Here is a 20,441-nt window from a genome sequence, read left to right on the forward strand (position 1 = left end):
AGAAAAGCAGCCACTAAGTGCCCAGCAATCTAAATCTAACAGCAATCTAAATCGAGCAATTCTGTGATTTGGTGACTAAAAATAGCCATTTGGCTCCTTAATGTTTCAGTTTAGGAGCCAATGTCTCCCAAGTCATTTATTTAGTCTGGAGCCCTGTTATGTTACCTGTCGTCCTGAGTGTAGATTTGGTCTCTGGCAATTTTGTTGAGCAATGTAATACCATTGGATTGCATTTCTCTGAATGTTTAAATATGTCCTCAAAAACATGAGTGTGGACCGGGATGTGGTCATGTGTCTGTCTCTGGGGAGAGAGGAAGCAGTAAGGGCCATCACCTGGTGATTGTTAACACTAAACACCAGTGTCTCATTACAGTGACGATGGAGACGGACTTGAAAAGGCTGCCGAGAATGCCGGAGAGGCAAAGAGAGACTAGAGACTTTGTTGTGAAGCTGAAAAGCCAATACTTTGTTGTGAAGCAGAAAACGATTGAATAAAAAGCTGACTTACCTGGACTGCCACCCCGCTTCCTTCTTGCTGGAACTTCTACAATGAGTAAAAGCTGTACATAAACATGTAAAGCACCATGTTTCTTTGTGGGCAAGTGAAGTAGTCACGTTAAACTACCATGTAGCCACGTAACCCGTTACGTCACCATTCAGATGTCAAGTCAGAGGAAAAGCACAGCTGGATTGCGATAGGCCTGGACCAGTCAAGCACAGCCTCTGCAAGAGAACCATTGCCAGTTCGGTGGAAAAGGGCTAATTCAGACCAGGTTCCAATGAAAGAAAAAAAAAAAAAAAACGGTTCTCAAATGTGTACTCTTCCGAGAGTTCTTCCAACAGTGTTTCTTGCAGCCAGTGTAGTCTAATTCCCAAACGAATGACTCAAGTAGGTCCATTTGATTGTGAGCCGCAAAAAATATAGCACTTCTGAATAAAAGACTTTTATCAGCTTGTTCTTTTTAGTATATCAAAGACTTACTTAATGCTTAATGCTCACTTAATGCTCAAGCAAGCCTAATTTTAACTGCAGCATGACTGTTTTGTGAAATTAATCATAATTTTTCATATGAATCTAACAAGGAGGTCTATAATACCTGGAAAAAATCTAAATCTAATAATATTTTCGATTTAAATGTTGCTTGCAATAAATTTCGTTTCATCAGGGTACACGGTTATGCTGCGTTCCATTCAAGTTGGATGTGGGATATTCCTACTTGATACTGTGAGTGCATTTATACTCTCCGACCATAAATGCACTCCATTCCCCGATATTCGGAAGATGTCATTTAAGTAAACAAAACTGCAATGCTCCCGTTAGCTTAGCAGGGGTTTGACTCTCATTAGAGATGTCTCCCAACTGATAAACAATGCTGCAGCGCTAGAATTTGTGCTACAGGTGTACGATTATCAAAAGAGATTATAATGTTTTATACACCTGTTTCTGCAGGCATTTCTTAAACAAGCTTTAATATAATGTAATGTGGAAACGAACACATTTATCGATACTAATTAATAAAGTGAATGTTTATCACTTACTTTGTATATTTCCCTGAGTGTCGACATGTTTGTGTGACATCATGCCCCTTCATCTCGGCGAAATCGGAGTTGAGAATTTCTGCACGAGCCTACAAGTTGTAATTCTGACTTCAAGATGCATTCCATTGCACTTTTCCAAGTAGGAAGTTGTAAAATCCGACTTTGAGTTGAATGGAACGCAGCACTACTTTTCAAAACTTGATCTGACACTGAATGCTCAAGCAGCCTAATTTACACTTAGAAAAATCCTGATGTTGCTATAACAATACAAAAAGCACTTACCAATTTACTTGAAGTGAAAATCAGTCTTTTCCTGTTTAATAAATTAAGCAATCACACAGTCATGCAGAACATCTCGTGTTTTTAAATCCATAAAGATCTCTTTCTCAATGGCGATAGCGGCAGTGATGACGATCTCGCGCTCTTCACTTTCAAATTACGTACATCACTTAAAGTGTGATTGCGTCACTCAAGGCCAGCTAGAAGGCCTCGACCGGGACATATCCTAAAGATCACACCCACCAAGAACAAATAAATCAATCTGATTGGCTGATGAATCTGACAATCTGACTATAGTTGCCCATTCATTTGCACTGTTGAGGGATTCTGTGGAAATTCTGAAGGCCTGAGGGGGTGGAGCTCAATCTCACGCACTGCTTCTGCTAACGAGCTCAGCTTCGGGCACGCGATTTGTGAAACAGTTGTCACACTTTGCTTGTAAGCATCAAGGAATAAATTCTGACTGGATAAACTTTTCGTTTTCCTCTATATGTTTGCAAATTAATTAAGAGTGGAATGCGATTAAAAAGGTGACTGAGAGGATGAAAAATATTTATTTGGCATGTTAGGCCAGCAGAGAAGGCTTTGCTGGCCCTGAGAATTCACCACTGATTGGTTATAGACATGACAATATGTAGTTAGAGATATATATATATATATATATATATATATATATATATATATATATATATATATATATATATATATATATATATATCTAACTAAGAAATTAGTTGTAATTAGTGGTATTTTATAAAAATGAATGAATGAATATCTTAATTAAAAGGTCTGTGTAAACGCCATTTGCAAGAATCATTTTTGTTAAAATATGAAATAATTTTATTATTTGGTAACAGACTGCTAAGGGCAGTAAATACAATAACAATTGAATTTCTTATTTCCAAATGTTTCATCTTGAAAAATTATTAAAAGGATAGCTAATGGAACCGTTGAGGAACCGGAATCATTAAATCCCTTTCAAGTCCTATCCTTAAAGAATGCTGGGACAAAATAGATAAAAGTTTCAATAAATGCAGCCTAACATTTTTAACATGAGTGACCAAACAATCAGCATCTGTAAGTAATCTACTTGTGCTGAAGTCTTTCATTCTAAATGAACTACAATACACAGAAAAACAACTCAAGGAAGTTACATCATGTCATGGCACAACAGGCAACAGACAGCAAACCCGTGTTTGAGTAAGACTGAGGCTTATGCTAGGTCATGAAATGATTGCTCTAGAAATTTCCACATTGCTCACAACAGACAAAGTTGACATCATTTGAAAATTAACTTCCCATTGGTAACTTATCTAGTGCAAAAACATAATATTTCACATGATCTGATTTCATTGTATCTCTTTTTTAGAAGTCAGGCTGAAGTGTGTAATTTATGCACCACTAGCATCACTAAACAGAAATGCAAAAATAATCACTGTTTTCAAATAGATTCCAGAGAACTCCCATCCTTCCATCCTCCACTGGTTGTACAAACAGACACAAAATGTACACCACTGGTCGAGCCAACGGTGTTGTGTCAGGCTTGATGGCCCACTCAAGGAGAGGAATGTTTTGATAACACCACAGAGCCATGGTGTTACAGTTTTATGTGAGGTCAATGTACAAATGTCTTGACTCTGCATTATAGTTTGAGAAAGAAGATTCACATTGAAAATATTAGCTAGGATACATCATTAAGAAATAAACTAAAAAAGGCCTTATTCTTAGTAATAAAACAAGTTATGTGCATTGTTTGTGAGATAAAATTACCTGCATTATCTATACTTGTTAATAGCTATATTGAAACCGAAAGCAGACTCAAACCAAGCACCATCTAGCCTACATTAAGTGCATCATCACGCAAGGACTCTGAAACCAAACACAGGCCATTAATAATTCTGAACACTCATAACCAATATTTGCACACCAAGCCATGGTCTAAACAATCGTGTTATATGTCAGCCAAGTGACAACTTAGTTATTCTTCATGACAGCAAACTAGTATCTGTCAGGGTGACAGACTTTGTTATATGATCATGCACTTTTGAGATCTCCATGTGTCAAGAACGTCCTACCTGGCGGCCCAAATCATAAGGCTAGACTTGTAATATCATACAGTGTGGCATGGTCAGACAAAAGCTTCACCTGGCCTAGCATGAAAGAGCCAGCAATGCCAGCAAAGCCAAGAGCATATCAAAACACCAACAGAGGCTACTTGCTGCTGCATGCTTCCAAGTCCAGTGTTTTAATCCAGCTATTGTCATTTTATCCATTTTTTTTATACAGGTCTGCATGTCACTCTGAAGTTTAGTTTGACTGACAGCCTTTATAATGCCAATAGCATCCTCTCAGCTGCTTTTGAGATGGAGAGAATTGAGATCTCCACTCTACTCAATGAGAGGGGGATGCTATTTTAAGAAAAAGTGCAGAAGCTTTATTCAACAGTTTCATTCATCATATAGCTGTCAAACTATGAATGCTTAAAACAAAATTCATGTCTATTCACAGTACATTTGCAACCTCTGTGAAGACACAGGCAGACAGAATTAATAATGACAGTATGACTAAATGCTTGAAAATACTCCAATCAGACCACATCCTTCTGAATATAAATGTATAATATATATATATATATATACACACACATACATATACACACACACACACACAGGCGGCCAAATGTTTGGAATAATGTACAGATTTTGCTCTTATGGAAAGACATTGGTACTTTTATTCACCAAAGTGTCATTCAGCCGATCACAATGTATAGTCAGGACATTAATAACATAATAAACTACTTCAAAGAGTTCTCATCAAAAAATCCTCCATGTGCAGCAATGACAGCTTTGCAGATCCTTAGCATTCTAACTGTCAATTTGTCCAAATACTCAGATGATATTTCACCCCACGCTTCCTGTAGCACTTGCCATAGATATGGCTGTCTTGTTGGGCACTTCTCACACACCTTACAGTCTAACTGATCCCACAAAAGCTCAATGGGGTTAAGATCCATAACACTCTTTTCCAATTATCTGTTGTCCAATGTCTGTGTTTCTTTGCCCACTCTAACCTTTTCTTCTTGTTTTTCTGTTTCAAATGTGGCTTTTTCTTTGCAATTCTTCCCATAAGGCCTGCACACCTGAGTCTTCTCTTTACTGTTGTACATGAAACTGCTGTTGAGCGGGTAGAATTAAATGAAGCTGTCAGCTGAGGACATGCGAGGTGTCTATTTCTCAAACTAGAGCTTCTGATGTACTTATCATCTGGTTTAGTTGTACATCTGGCCTTCCACATCTCTTTCTATCCTTGTTAGAGCCAGTTGTCCTTTGTCTTTGAAGACTGTTGTGTACACCTTTGAATGAAATCTTCAGTTTTTCAGGCAATTTCAAGCATTGTATAGCCTTCATTCCTCAAAACAATAATTGACTGATGAGTTTCTAGAGAAAGCTGTTTTTTGCCATTTTTGACCTAATATTGACCTCAAGACATGCCAGTCTATTGCATACTGTGCAACTCAAAAACAAACACAAAGACAATGTTAAGCTTCATCTAACGAACCAAATAGCTATCAACTGTGTTTGATATAATGGCAAGTGATTTTCTAGTGCCAAATTAGCAATTTAGCATGATTACTCTAGGATAAGGTGTTGGAGTGATGGCTTCTGAAAATGGGGCCCGTCTAGATTTGATCAAAAAAAAAAAAACATTTTTCAAATAGTGATGGTGCTGTTTTTTACATCAGTAATGTCCTGACTATACTCTGTGATCAGTTGAATGCCACTTTGCTGAAGTAACCAAAAGTACCAATTTCCTTCTGAAACAGCAAAATCTGTACATTATTCCAAACTTGTGGCTGCCAATATAAAAAAAATAAAAATAAATTATATATATATATATATTATATATATTTATTAGTGTAAAGTAAAGGTGTAATCAATTAGTGCACTGTAAATAAAAATCGTATTAAATTTACGGTAAAAAACTGGCAGCTTCACCGTAACCCACGTTTCAGGCTTTACTACTGGATGTAATTTTGATCCCTGTTTATTTTAGTGTATATATTATCGTAGTTTATATTATTAAATGATAAACTTGATATATTAACCTTCTGAAAGAGTAAAAATCTGCTTTCCCTTTATAATGTATTGTTAATCACCGTAGTAATTACATAAGGTCACATGAAGTTCATTAATAGAGGCCCTTCCAAGAGTAATGACCAATAGACATATTAAAAATAAAAATACAACTATTCCCATAAAATATTATGAAATGTAATGTCACGTAAAATTATAGTCATTTATTATTATAATAATTTAACGTAAAAAGTAAATGCACTCTCTTGTTAAACGTAATATAAATTTTTACCATTAATTATAAGGGAAAATCATACTTTTACATCTAAAAAATTACATTTTTACCACATTTTACCATAAAACTACATGTAATATCTTTTTAAATATATAAAAAAATGTTACCATATATTTTAAGGTAACTACCCGTTAACCAATTAAATGTTTTTTTTTTTTTTACTGTAGCATTTTTACAGTCTTTTACCATTAGAATAACGGACATTTTTTTACAGTGAGAAACAATAATTTTGCCATCATCAACATAAAAATGGCTGTCTAGTCCAGTTATTAAGTGCTGTTTTATAGAAACCAAGTGTAGGCCAAAATGCTGAACAAACTTCTGTGTGATCCAAAGTAATTTTAATTCAGCACAATTATGTCAGGACCCATGGGATTGCCAGGAGTATACCAAAAAAAGACTTTATCAATGTGTAAATGAAATCTAGATTTTCAACCACATGAAAATGGTCTGAGAGGAAGCAATAGTAAAGAACAAATGGCCCACATATCGTTTTTTTCCCAGGTGGTGCACACATGTGATAAGTCCAAAAATCCCAAAATTCCAGACATATATGAAAATGCAGCAGTTAGTAACGTGCTTTAGAAATGATTAAACACACCAAAGAACCAACCAACTCTTTGAAGCTTATCCTGAGTTTTTAAGGGCAAGGCGTAACAATGTCTTGAACATGGGGTTGGTGGGTTGCAGGTGTTGAAGTCACAAATATAACTGTCCTCCTTTAAAATAGTAAAGGTACTGAATGTAATAATTTTCTGAATAACGGCTTTAAAAGTGATTAAGGCCCAACATTTGATCATTTTTGGTTTTAAAAGATAGGTGTTTTTTTTTTTTTTTTTTAAGTTCACACAGTACAAGACTACCAATGTGTCTGCATTGTTAGCAACATGCTGGTTTTAGTCATCTTTTGTTTTTCATGCTGTCTCAAAGAAAAGACTAATATAATTTTAATTATTGATGTATCTGAAAAAATGACATGACTGTGTCAGCTGGTTAGCAAAAAGAAAATACACAAAATGGTTTACTGCCCTCAAGTTTTCCCTCATTGTGTTTTCTCAGTAGAATCTTAACACAATCTTTTCCTTAAGAACCCAAACGCTGCTCTTTTCCATACAAAAACATACTGACAAAAAAATAATTATTAATATACCATAAAAGTAGTCCATACAACACAAAGTTGTTGTGTGGCCCCAGAAAGCTTGGAATATAGTGCACTTTTCATATGGACTACTGTTATGATGTCTTTTTACTGAACCTTTAATAGTCCGTTATAGGATTTGTCCTTTTTGAAGCTTGACAGCTCCTGCTCACTATAAACTTTTATTCTATGGAATAGAGCTGCTTAAAATATCTATTTTTATGTTCCAACAGCATATGGGTTTTGAACAACAAAAGTAAATGAGTGAGTAAAAGTACATTTTCCATTCTTAGGTGAACTACTCCTTTAACTGGTGGATCATCCTCAAAATAAAATGGTCTCTTAAAAGAAGACTCTTGGGAGATGCTGTACAAAATTCAGAATTAAAGATTAAAATCTTACATTGATTTTAAATTATTACCTATTAATAATTGCATTAAAAAATATATGACATTTTCCTTGCCAAAACCTAAAAACTAAATGGAAGTCACAGCTCTCACCATGTTTTAGTTCTGATCTGGGTGATAACGCTCATGGGTGAGATGTAAGGTATTACATCTCACATGACACAAACACTCTTAACCTGAACTGCTTGTTGATGCACAGCGCTGGAATAAGCCACGAGGTTCCCGCTTAGCGTCTTAAACTTGAGTCCCACCTTCATTGATTTGATTGGCTATCTCAAATTACATTGACGTGCAGTGTTATGGGGCTTTTCCACTGCATGGTACAGCTCAACTCGACTCTGCTCACTTTTTGGGGGTTTTCCACTGTGGATAGTACCTGGTACCTGATACTTTTTTAGTACCACCTTCCACATCCAAGGTTCCAAGCTAAATACTAAATGTGACGTCAAAACCCTGCAGATCACCGACTGGTCAGAGAGAATCGTCACTACCAGCATCACTGGATTAGCGACATGGGACATCAACCCGCTAGTTTTAAAGTTAGCAACAGCGACAGCAATATCATTTGTTCACGCGACTTTCAAATTGTAAAAAGAAATGGCTGTGCGCAAAACCACGCCGTGGTCAATAAACGAGGTGCAGACGTTCCTCTCATTAGCGACAAACGAAACGACGCGAAATGAAAAAGTCTTTCAAGAACTGTCTCTGCTGTTGGCCACACACGGCTACCACTGGACCTACCAACAGTGTAGGGAAAAGTTAAAGACTCGGCATTGTTGGAGTCCACGATGGAGGATGGTACGTTTTGTTACGTTAACTCTATATTCTGCTTGAAAGCTTCACTTTATTTAGTTGACCAGTTACCGGAAAGCTTGCTTCTAAAACAACCAGGCCAATTTAACTGTTACAATTGTGTAAAATCACCATGCAAAACTGCTTTATGCAGCACAATGAGCTAGTAGCTAACAGCTAGCAGTCGTGTTATTGTTTATGGTCAGTAATGTTTGTGTCACGTTTAAGATGATGTCAAGGCAGCAGAGGCGGCGCAACTATGACAATCAGCCTATAATCCCACCCACGTTGAGGCTGCACTAAACTGCAGTGGAAAAGCAAGCTCAGAAAAGTAAAGCGAGCAGAGTCGAGTCGAACCATAACGTGCAGTGGAAAAGTGCCATTAGACTACTATGCACGCTACATTTTTTTACAACTTTTTTTAACCCATTATGTTATTCCTGCAACAACTTAATGACAATTAGACAGCGGTGCATAATGGACTGCAGCAGAACAGCAACAAAGGTATCAATTATTGGGGGAGACAATCTGGCCATATCTGATTATGGGGGGGATTGTCCCCTTCAGTGTACAGTATATTATGGTTACGGCCCTACTTAAAGAAATATTCCCAGTTCAATACAAACTAAAGGATCAGTTCACCCAAAAATGAAAATTCTCTCATTATTTACTCTCCCTCGTGCCATCCCAGATGTGTATGACTTTCTTCAGCAAAATACAAACAAAGATTTTTAGAAGAATATCTCAGCTCTGTAGGTCCGTATAATGCTAATTTTGGGTGAACTATTTCTTTTAGCTCAATAGACAGGATTTGTGGATAAATGTTGATTAGCACAGAAATTAATTTGGACTTGTACCATATTTCCTTTAAAAAAATTTAAAAAAAAGAAAACACAAATCTGGATTACAGTAAGGCACTTACAAAGGAAGTGATTGGGGCCAATCCATAAACGTTAAATATACTCACTGTTTCAAAAGTATAGCCACAAGACGTAAACAAAGTGTTAACATCATTTGTGTGATAAAATCACTTACTAATCATTTCTGTGTAACGTTTTATCCAATTATTATGCCATAAACCCTAAAACAACTTTAAAAACTATTATTTGAACAATTTTATAGCTCATATAATGCACAAGTTTTAATAGAAGAATTAATGTAAACAAATTATATATATATATATATATACACACACACACACATATATATATATATATATATATATATATATATATATATATATATATATATATAAGCTTCACATTTCTGCCTTTAAACCCTCAAACAATTGGCCCCATTCACTTCCGCTTTAAGTACCTCACTGTAACCACAATTTTGGTGAAAAAAAAAAAAAAAAAAAGGGGGACAAGTCTATATAATTTTTGTGATAATCAGCATTATGCCACAAATGATGTCAATTGAGCTGAACTTTTACCTGGAATATTCCCTTAACCATTACAATAACAAAACACATTTTAATAAAACAGCAATAAAACATACATCACATACACTAACATGCACCCTTTACAATTTGAAAAACGAGCACACGTTTCGATGATCCTGACCCCCAAAGCTGAGAGCAAGTTCAAATGTCTTATTTCATACTCACTTAAATCTTCCCTGGCAGTGTTGGCACTGGTCCCCAACCCATCCACGATCACAGACACAGGATCCGTTCACACACCTGCCGGACAGACAGCTCTTCTCGCACGGTTTAGATGGAGAGCCGTCTGATATCAGCACCAGGGAGAAAATAACACACAGCCATAAACATCTGTGCATGCCCTGCAGTCTCTGTCTGACCAGAAACAGCTCAGGTCTGAGTATCCTCTTCCCTGCATCCATGTCTTTGGAGATGCTGTTGCTGCTGGTAGATTGGGTATCAATATCTTGGGGCCTTTCTTCCCTGCCTTCTGATGGCCAGCTTGATTTAATTATAACAGCAGGGGAGATCCATTCACTTCCAGATCATGAATATTGCTTAAATATCAGCGATCGCCCCTTCTATCTTAAAATCTAGGCGATCGTTTAATGGAAAAACCCCAGATCCGAATGTGATGTGATGAAAATCAGCATAAACACAGGCATATTAAATCAGCTGTCTCGCCTCATTGTGTTTCGGAACAAGGGTAGGAATTTCCAACGTTACCTCCTGCAGTTACAGGTCTGGAAAATAAGTCACCATAATATTGAGAAAAGGCTTTCCCCGCCAAACCATTACCATAACTCCAGTGAGGTATTTCCAGCGTTAAAGCATAATATTATTCAACGGGTTTACTCTGATCCCACAGACCCTCCGCAGCCATTTTAAAGCGTAAACACTCAGCTGGCTTCCCAAATACACTGCTGGTGGGATTTAAAGCTTTTAAACCTTCAGCTTTTAGTGATTAAACGTTCATATGCCACGAGGAAAAAACGCTAAATAGAGCCGGTTTCAGCTTAAAACGCATCCTTTCTAACCGTAGCAGTCAGTAACATGGATGTTGTTTCTGCTGATGTCCGTTGCGCTGAGGGATTTGGGAAACTATCTGTTTTACGCATATTTTTGTCGCTTTTTTAAGCCTCGGCGTGGTAATCTCCTTCTCAGAAGTCACGACCTTCGGGACAGGTATGTTTCCATTTTGTCCAAGCGTGTTAAAAATCCTTCAATGTGTGAATTCTGACCACCGTTTAAGCTCCAACAGTGTGTGAGCTGCTCGCGCTGACTGCTCCTCAGGTTGGCGAGATGTCCGCGCATGCTCAATGGGAAGAAGACATATTTAAAGAGACAGTGGCCAGAAGTGTGAACATTTTGACTGTTCATTTCAGTACTTGAAATGCTTCATCAGACATGTTGTACCATTTCTTTGGGGAGTTTCTACCCAAACGTAGGGTTTCTTCTATTTTTCTTTTTGTTTGTTTAGTTGTTTAGTCTCTTTTCCAGATGTTGCATATTTCCTACTTCCCATAGAGACAATGGAAGTTGATTGTGGTGTTTATTGTGTTTACATATACATACACTTACCACTTTATTAGGAAAACTTATACACCTACTTATTAATGTGATTATCTACTTAGCCAATCATGTGGCAGCAGCGCAATGCATACAATCATGCAGATACAGGTCAAGGGCTTCAGTTAATGTACGCATCAACCATCAGAATGAAGAAAAAATGTGATCTCAGTGATTTCAACCGTGGCATGATTGTTGGTGCCAGACGGGCTGGTTTGAGTATTTCTGTAACTGCTGATCTCCCAGGATTTTCACACACAACAGTCTCTAGAATTTACTCAGAGTGCCAAAAACAAAATACATCCAGTGAGGGGCAGTTGGAAATGCCTTGTTGATGAGAGAGTTCAACAGAGAATGGCCAGACTGGTTCGAACTGACAAAGTCTATGGTAAGTCTGATAACCGCTCTGTACAATTGTGGTGAGAAGAATAACATCTCAGAATGCTATTCTGAGATCTGGGTTGGCGCTGTTTTGGTGGCACGAAGGGGACCTACACAATATCAGGCAGGTTGTTTTAATGTTGATCGGTGTATATACATTGGCGGCCAAAAGCTTGGAATAATGTGCAGATTTTGCTGTTTCGGAAGGAAATTGGCACTTTCACCTTTTTTATGAACACAAAGTATAGTCAGGACATTACTGATGTAAAAAAACAGCACCATCACTATTTGAAAAGTCATTTTGATCAAATCTAGACAGGCCCCATTTCCAGCAACCATCACTCCAACACTTTATCCTTGAGTAATCATGCTAAATTGCTAATTTGGTACTAGAAAATCACTTGCCATTTTCCCTTTTCTGACACACCCAATGTGCAGTGCTGGGGGGCCTCCAGAAACAGGGTTGGGAACCACTGCTCTAGAAACTCGTCAGTTGATCATTGTTTTGAGGAATATAGGCTATTCAATGTTTGAAATTGCCAAAAAACTGAAGATTTCATACAAAGGTGTACACAACAGTCTTCAAAGACAAAAGACAACTGGCTCTAACAAGGACAGAATGAGATGTGGAAGGCCTAGATGTACAACTAAACAAGAGGATAAGTACATCAGAGTCTCTAGTTTGAGAAATAGACACTCACATGTCCTCAGCTGACAGCTTCATTGAATTCTACCCACTCAACACCAGTTTCATGTACAACAGTACAGAGAAGACTCAGGGGTGCAGGCCTTATGGGAAGAATTGCAAAGAAAAAGCCACTTTTGAAACAGAAAAACAAAAGGAAAAGGTTAGAGTGGGCAAAGAAACATTGGACAACAGATAATTGGAAAAGAGTGTTACAGATCTTAAACCCATTGAGCTTTTGTGGGATCAGCTAGACTACAAGGTGCATGAGAAGTGCCCAACAAGACAGCCACATCTATGGCAAGTGCAACAGGAAGTGTGGGGTGAAATGTCACCTGAGTATCTGGACAAACTGACAGCTAGAATGACAAGGATCTGTAAGCTTTCATTGCTGCATATGGAGGATTTTTTTTTTTTTTTTGAGAACTCTTTGAAGTAGTTTAAGTCATTTTTATTTTTCACGTTATTAATGTCCTGACTACACACTGTGATCAGTTGAATCTTTGGTGAATAAAAGTACCAATTTCTTTCCATAAGAGCAAAATCTGTACATTATTCCAAACTTTTGGCCGTGTGTGTGTGTGTGTGTGTGTGTGTGTATATATATATATATATATATATATATATATATATATATATATATATATATAAATAATTATGTCACAGAAATCATTAACCCTCAAAAACTGTTTCTGAGGGATTCTGTAATGTCAATGTAAATTAAGAAATATTAGAGATTTAGTTATTTAGATTTAGTATTGTCATTTTGTTATTTGTTTGCCAAGCAAAAGATGGGGTGCATCTGTGGACCAAACAAATTGCAACATATACTCATATAACGGTATGGCAGTTCTTATACATAATGTAATAAAACACTCAGTTAAATTGGGATTTTGACATTCCACACGAGACTATCACTAGTCTGGGCTTTGTTATGCTTCTCACACCTCAAAGGTATCTCTTTTTATTTCATTCTCATCACATGATCCCAATTCAGTCAGGCACTGAACAATAAAATAACAACAGAATGTAACATTGTTTAAAAGCACTGATTTTAAAATACCTACATACAATACATACAATGATATTCTTGCTTTAGAGAGCAAATTACATTTAGAGTTACAGTAACAAAAACAGAGTAAACCCTTGGCAGTACTACTAATCATTATTCATGTTATTGGGAAGTAGACATTCAATTATTTTGGAAAGCTGACATAGTAGACCTATGGTGTGACATACTCCATCTAAAGCTATTTTTAATATATTTTGCTGTATTATCAAAAGTTAGATTAAAAAAAAGGTGAAATATGGCAAGCAAAACTGTTGCAGCTGGGATCTCGCAAAAGGCATATTTATTTACCTATTTGCTTTATTTACTTTACTTTCCAACATAATCTTTTGTTTTTTCAAGTTGATGTTCTGTGTTGACAATATACTATTTATAGAACAAGTTAACAGCATTTTGCTAATTATTTTATTTTATATTATGCATGCAGCATGTATGACCACATAAAAAGACAACATGGAATATTTGTACTTTCAAAAATGTATTTGTTACAGTGCAGGACAATTAAATTAAACTAGTGAAAGTAAAATTTTTTATTAAAAATGGGTCATAAACTTAAAGGAAATAGTGTCAGCACCTAAAATACTGTATATACTTATATCTATAAAGCTCTCATATATTTTAACCTAAAATCTTAATGTTGATTTGAAAAAGTTATGCAACAACTACCTTAATGCTAATTTAGTCCATATGTGTTCCAAATTTGTAATGTGTCGTTTAGACTTTTGAGGCTTACATTTACACAATATTCCATTCTTCAAAAACATCCGTCTCAACTAAAGCCGCCCTACATTCTTTCATGGCCCATTGGGGAACATGACACTTTCTCTTCAGACTTTGAACAGACGAATGAAAGAATCAGAGTCTCAGGCTATGACAAGTCAGATTCACTGAGCAGCACATTAACTGCACTTGCATGTCCCTGCCTGTCAGAAAGCATATGTGGCATAACTGCCAGTGGCCTGCAGGATTAGCATATATTGTCATGTGGGAAAGCACAGGTGATTTACGATTCAATGCTCGTCATTTCAGGCATGCAATAATAAATCCTTAACATTGGTGAAGCACCATAGTGCCCCCAGATGGTAAACAAACATTAAACAGCAGCCTCTGACGTGATATACATGACAGCTACACTTGCATAATATAGTTAAAATTCAATTGTGAGCTGAAGGTAAAAGTTATTTTTTATAATGGTTTATATTTCACATCGTGATTTCCCATCATTTCTGTCTTTGTTCTTAATTTCAATAAAGTATGGGTGGACACAGTCTGGGAGCAGAGTTGAATGTGATCTTAATCCCTTACTAAAAGGGGTTAGCGTTTCAGTGTGCTGATTGAGCACATAAAAACACACTGTGGCAAATCTGAATGATTGCAGTCAGAGGCTATGTTCATGTTGCTTTAAATAAATCTTGGTGTAATGGTGTATCTGTGTATTTGATGGCTTTTTTGTCATCTTAAATCAAACAGGAGCATAAAATGTTTCTTTTTTTTTTTTTTCTTATTTTAATGAAGAGCACAATTAAAAAGTTTGAAGTTAGCAGTTTTGGTTTTGTGTGTATAATTTTGGGAAATGTCTTCTAGTTATTGGGCAACACTGTCAATTCTATTTTAAAATCAAGATATTACTATTATGATTCCAGTAGTATGCAAAAAGACATACTTCACTACAAGGATAATATGACATTTAATCATTTGATATATGTGTATGAACAATAACACACTGGAGTTTTTTTTTTTTTTGATAGGAGCCATTTGGAAGGGAGTGTGCATAACTGTATGTATAGCAAGAAACGTATTTTTAAATTACTAATTATTAAATGGGTGTAATTAATGATTTAGTGCGTTTGTTTATGCTGCGGATGGAATAACGCACAAATTACAGGACATGGGTATTTATTAATAAACCAAAATAACATTAGGTGCATTGGCCCCTGCTGTCTGCTGTAATGATAAAAAACAAAAAAGCCCACTACAGCTACAACATATATGGGCTTACATAATTATTGACATCATGTCAGTGCCAACAGGCGTTCTGTCACCAAAATAAGTGCATTTTAGCCTTACCACAATCTATTTCATTGTATGAAAAATAAAGAATTTATTTCCCATGGCGCCATAAGAACTACAGCCAAGTGGCTTTCATAATGAAACAATAATAATAATAAAAATGCACTTTGAAACTTCAGTGGCTTTGCTTCCGATAATTGAACTTGATTACCTCTACTATGCACTCCACTGAATTCACCAACTTCAATACACTGACGCCACCTGTCTTATCCTCAATAACAAAGTACCATATATGGCCATGCAGAGGGATGCACAAGGGTTGCGGCAGAGAAGCCAGATCAAATCAAAGTGGACAAGGCAATTTCCTACAATTCTCTCACTGAGAAAGTAGTTTGTTACATGGAGTGTTTAAGCACTTTTAATCTTTGTTTTGATCTCCATCATCACCCTTAGATTTAGATGGGTTGGGTTTATCCTTTGATTTAGCTTTCTTGGCATTCTTTTCATGCCCTGTTGGCTCTGGGCAGGGCTGCAGAGCCTGTGTGATGTCTGTCAATGTCCAGCGATCCTCCCTCAATGCATGCTCCTCCAAGGTGAACTGACCTTGCTTGGTCCGGGTCAGTTCCTTGACATGAGCACAAGATGACAGAGCTGCAGGCAGTAGAGTGGTGCAACTCAGATTACACATGCTAAGTAAATGAAATGTTGCCATCCATGTTAGTTAGAGGTTTTACATTAAATAAATATATTTTATAGACTCCACCTTTTCCGAGGTCATCAACCAAACTTCTGACATAAAACCCGCCTCCACACTCAACATCTGTAAAAGAAAGTACATTTCAATGTCAGGAAACAGTCAAAAGATATTCAGTATGGCATAAAATGATTTGACTAATGTGCACTCTTAAAGGGATAGTTCACCCTAAAATGATAATTCTGTCATTATTTACACTCAATCATTTAGTTACAAAACCCTTGTGACTCTTCCTACAGTGGAACACAAATTAAGATGTTAGGTAGAATGACAGCCTCATTCACCATTCATTAAAAAAAAATGTCTTTCCAAATGACTAACCAACCTATGGTGAAGAGCGGAGGGCTGAAGTCTTGTAAAGACAGATTGTATACTGTGACTGGACGTGCAGGTTTAGCCTCAACCTCTTGACCTTGCTTCAGCAGAACAGACATGCGCTTGCCATCCTTCTTCAGAGCTGAATATCTTAAAATGCAAAAATAAAAAATGTATATGATTTCAAGAAACACAATGCTGTCTGACATGTATGAAGAATGTATTATATATCAAACAGAATGGACTGACTCACAGAGGTGGAACCTGCATAATTTCCCCAGTAAACTCCTTTAACTTCCCTTCAAAAGATTCTTTTGTGATGTGATCTGTAAAAAAAAAAAAAAAAAAGCTATTCAAACACTATTTTTCCAAATTGTAATCTCCCTCTATAATTTACATGTTATGTTGTAAAAACCATATTTAAACTTTACAATCCTCATACACTGACTTACGTGAAGTATAATTTTCCCTGTCAGATATATTATGATTCTCACCATAACTCTTCTCTTCAACAACACTTCCTGTGACGTCAAGAGTATCAGTTGCTTTGCCTAACTCCCCAACAGCGGAGTATTTCTTTATAAAAGAGAGAATCACATAGCACAGTAATACAAAAAGGGAATGACACATGGAGAATAATTAAAGGTGCTCTCTCTCTCTCTCTGTGTGTGTGTGTGTGTGTGTGTGTGTGTGTGTGTGTATGTATGTGTGTATATATATATATATATATATATATATATATATATATATATGTTTTAAATGATGTGCACCACATGACATTTATGCTTTTATCCAAAGTGACTTACAAAAGAGGAAGAATACAACATAAGTGATTTATCTCAAGGAGACAATAGTACGAAAAATGCTGCATTACATAAGATGAACACTCTTAAAGAAAAAGCTGCCTTATTTTACAAATGGTGCTGGGCGCACATTTATGAGCGCCGCCATGTTGAGATCACATGACCAGCCGAATATTATGCTACGTTCACAGACGTTTTGCTCTACAAAATAAATTACACACTTTCATACCTGAAACGTGAACTTTGAAGTCGTATTGAATTGTATAAAAACAACTGGGCGGCTTCAAAATTCACGTTTGAGGTATGAAAGCGTGTAATTTATGTTGTAGAACAAAACGTCTACGTATCGTCAAGTAATGTTTTCCACAGACCTTAGTTAACTCATAAGTTGAAAAACCCCATTATAAAAACCCATAGGAAAATCCAGAGGGAACCCATGGCGAATTAGCCTTCAGGGTTCACCTACAAATTGACGTCACAGCTGAACTCTATTGGTTCCTTTTATATAACATCACGACTGTCAAGTCAGAGCTTTCATTGAATTTCGAGATGAAAACGAGTTCAACGAAGACATGAATGCTTTTTACAAGTTGGAATCTTGTAATTATGGTAATTCCAACATGACATGAACGCACCATTAGTCGCTTCATCTCAATAAACCCTTGTAATGGGATGCTTTCACTTGCAAAATAAATTAATCACGGCTGACTGCGTATAGCGCATTTTTGCAATGACATCGTTAACTGAGAACATCAGTTTTTAAAGGAATAGTCAACCCAAAAATGAAAATTCTTTCATCATTTACTCACCCTCATGCCATCCCAAATGTGTACAAATGCTGCATAAAAGTAATCCATATGACTCCAGCGGTTTAATCCATATCTTCAGAAGTGATATGATAGGTGTGGGTGAGAAACAGATCAATATTTAAAGTTGAAGTAAGTAATTTCTGTGCAACTAGCACCACCAAATGGAACTGCAAAAATTTATGTTTTCAAAACAGCTTTCTGATCTGCTGTTGATAAAACAAAGAGACAGACCCGCCCCCAACTCATGCCATTTGAGATGTTGGGGCGGGTCTTGGCAGGTTGCTCAAAACAAACAGGGCAATTTTCATTGCGCAACAGAAACAGTGTTTCCAGTATTCGAGAAAATGACCTATGAATCGTTTAAGAGAAAGTATTTTAACACAGAAAATTTTACATAATTCAGCTTAATCTCCACTTTCACTTTTACTTTAACATTCTTCTTCTTTTGTTTTTGGCTATTCGCATTCTTTGTGTATATCGACACCTACTGGACACTTACTATACAATTTATAGAAAAATTGACTTAAATATTGATCTATTTCACACCCACACCTATTATATCACTTCTGAAGATATGGATTCAACCACTGGAGTCGTGTGGATTACGTTTATGTTGCCTTTATTTGCTTTTTGAGCTTCAAAGTTCTGGCCACCATTCACTTGCATTGAATGGACATAAAGAGCTCAAGTCTTTTCTGAAAATCTTTCTGAAAAGATGGCATCTGGGATGGCATGAGGGTGAGTAAAGGATGTGAGAATTTTAATTTATGGGTGAACTATCCCTTTAAGTGATGCTGCATCTACAGCAATAGATGTCAGTGCAACATGCACAAATATTACTGAATGAGCCTAACGTAGCCCAGAACATGCTTACCTTTGATCCTGCGAGCATGGTGGTGAGCATCTTGGTTCCTTCACCAATTCCAACCACTGTAAAACAGGTATGCGTTCTGTACAGTACTTAACAGCTTGGAAACTTAATAAATCTTGATTAACCATAGATTATCTTAACTGTAAAACGACATCAGTGCTTTTAGTACTATTGCTTGTTCTATGATGATTTGCAGTGGACGACGATTATTATATTTGAATATTTACCAAGTACACCAGCAGCATTGCTGTCCAGGGTGCCGCCATGTCCAATCTTTAAAGGCTGCTTCTTCCTTTTGCGCGGGTTGGGATTTGCAACACCAGCCTCTGTTAAAGAATAAACACTTTACAGAATAAAATATGTTCCGAAAACAGCATTCACTAATCTCTTTATCAGATGGTCATTGCAGAGAATTTGCACGAGCTACCCAGGACAGGCCCTAACAGAAATACACCATAAAGATTTGCATACCTTTTAAAAGAGCCATCTTTAGTGTGTTTAACACATCTGCCGAGGTGGGTCCCTGTTTCTTATAAATAGCAAATATACCATTCAGAGACTGCAGTTTAGATAATGAACCGTTCTGTACAGCCATGCTTGTTGGTGTCTCGGATACGCGGCGCAAAGTAGTGACGTCATTAATATAAGGTAATTGTAGTTCTTTTGACAGTCACTGAACTACAAACACTGACATTAGCGTGTTTGTCTTTCAGCGAACATTTAGTTGAGTGTTGTCTATTAAATATTAATACGTACATTTTTGACTTAAAGTTAAATTTGGAAAACATCATATCTTCGACGCGCACGTCAAAATATTAAACTTCCTCAAGGTGGCGATATTTACCCTCTAATAGTTCTGGCTAAAGTAGCTTGGAGTAAAATAAAACAATGAATGGGATGACTCATTTATTTGTTAAATTGCTTAATGTAATAAATTGTTTATATACTTTTGAATTTATAAAACAGTGTATATGCTTATAATATGTTAAACAGGCCTATAACACGAATTATTATACGTTATACAAAATATGTATACAATAGTGCCTATATATATATATATATATATATATATATATATATATATATATATATATATATATATATATATATATATATATATATAGTGTGTGTGTGTGTGTATTGGAATGTTGTTTTTTATTTAATTATTTTTTGAATAGGACATTTTAAATCTGATGGTCAACTATGAGGTTACATTGACTCGCAACTGT

The 20,441-nt window shown here is 36.3% G+C and overlaps 2 protein-coding genes across 2 annotated transcripts in view; both read right to left on the reverse strand.

The window, feature by feature from the left end:
* LOC127423623 (attractin-like protein 1) overlaps nucleotides 1-11,242 on the reverse strand; it is a 165,667-nt gene extending 154,425 nt beyond the window's left edge. The window contains exon 1 of the mRNA XM_051668087.1: nucleotides 10,133-11,242. Coding sequence (XP_051524047.1) covers nucleotides 10,133-10,368 — 236 coding nt within the window. The 5' untranslated portion in view covers nucleotides 10,369-11,242. The remainder of the gene's footprint in view (nucleotides 1-10,132) is intronic.
* A 4,287-nt stretch (nucleotides 11,243-15,529) lies between these two features.
* LOC127423635 (pseudouridylate synthase TRUB1-like) lies at nucleotides 15,530-19,829 on the reverse strand. Its single transcript, XM_051668117.1, has 8 exons — nucleotides 19,684-19,829; nucleotides 19,440-19,538; nucleotides 19,216-19,271; nucleotides 17,224-17,305; nucleotides 16,983-17,055; nucleotides 16,740-16,879; nucleotides 16,424-16,480; nucleotides 15,530-16,311 (listed from the first exon to the last, which is right to left on the reverse strand). The coding sequence occupies exons 1-8, from the start codon at nucleotides 19,805-19,807 to the stop codon at nucleotides 16,079-16,081; spliced, it is 864 nt and encodes a 287-aa protein (XP_051524077.1). The 5' UTR covers nucleotides 19,808-19,829; the 3' UTR covers nucleotides 15,530-16,078.
* Between the last annotated feature and the right edge of the window lie 612 nt (nucleotides 19,830-20,441).

Source organism: Myxocyprinus asiaticus, chromosome 32 (genome assembly GCF_019703515.2).
Source record: "Myxocyprinus asiaticus isolate MX2 ecotype Aquarium Trade chromosome 32, UBuf_Myxa_2, whole genome shotgun sequence".
In the NCBI taxonomy this organism is placed as follows: domain Eukaryota; kingdom Metazoa; phylum Chordata; class Actinopteri; order Cypriniformes; family Catostomidae; genus Myxocyprinus; species Myxocyprinus asiaticus.

Excerpts from the sequence above, each read along its gene's own strand:
- LOC127423635 (XM_051668117.1), bottom strand. The coding sequence starts at position 19,807 with ATGGCTGTACAGAACGGTTCATTATCTAAACTGCAGTCTCTGAATGGT. Across the intron at positions 19,539-19,683 it reads AAAGATGGCTCTTTTAAAAG|AGGCTGGTGTTGCAAATCCC; the intron begins GTATGCAAATCT and ends ATTCTTTAACAG. Across the intron at positions 16,880-16,982 it reads ATTATGCAGGTTCCACCTCT|ATATTCAGCTCTGAAGAAGG; the intron begins GTGAGTCAGTCC and ends TTGCATTTTAAG.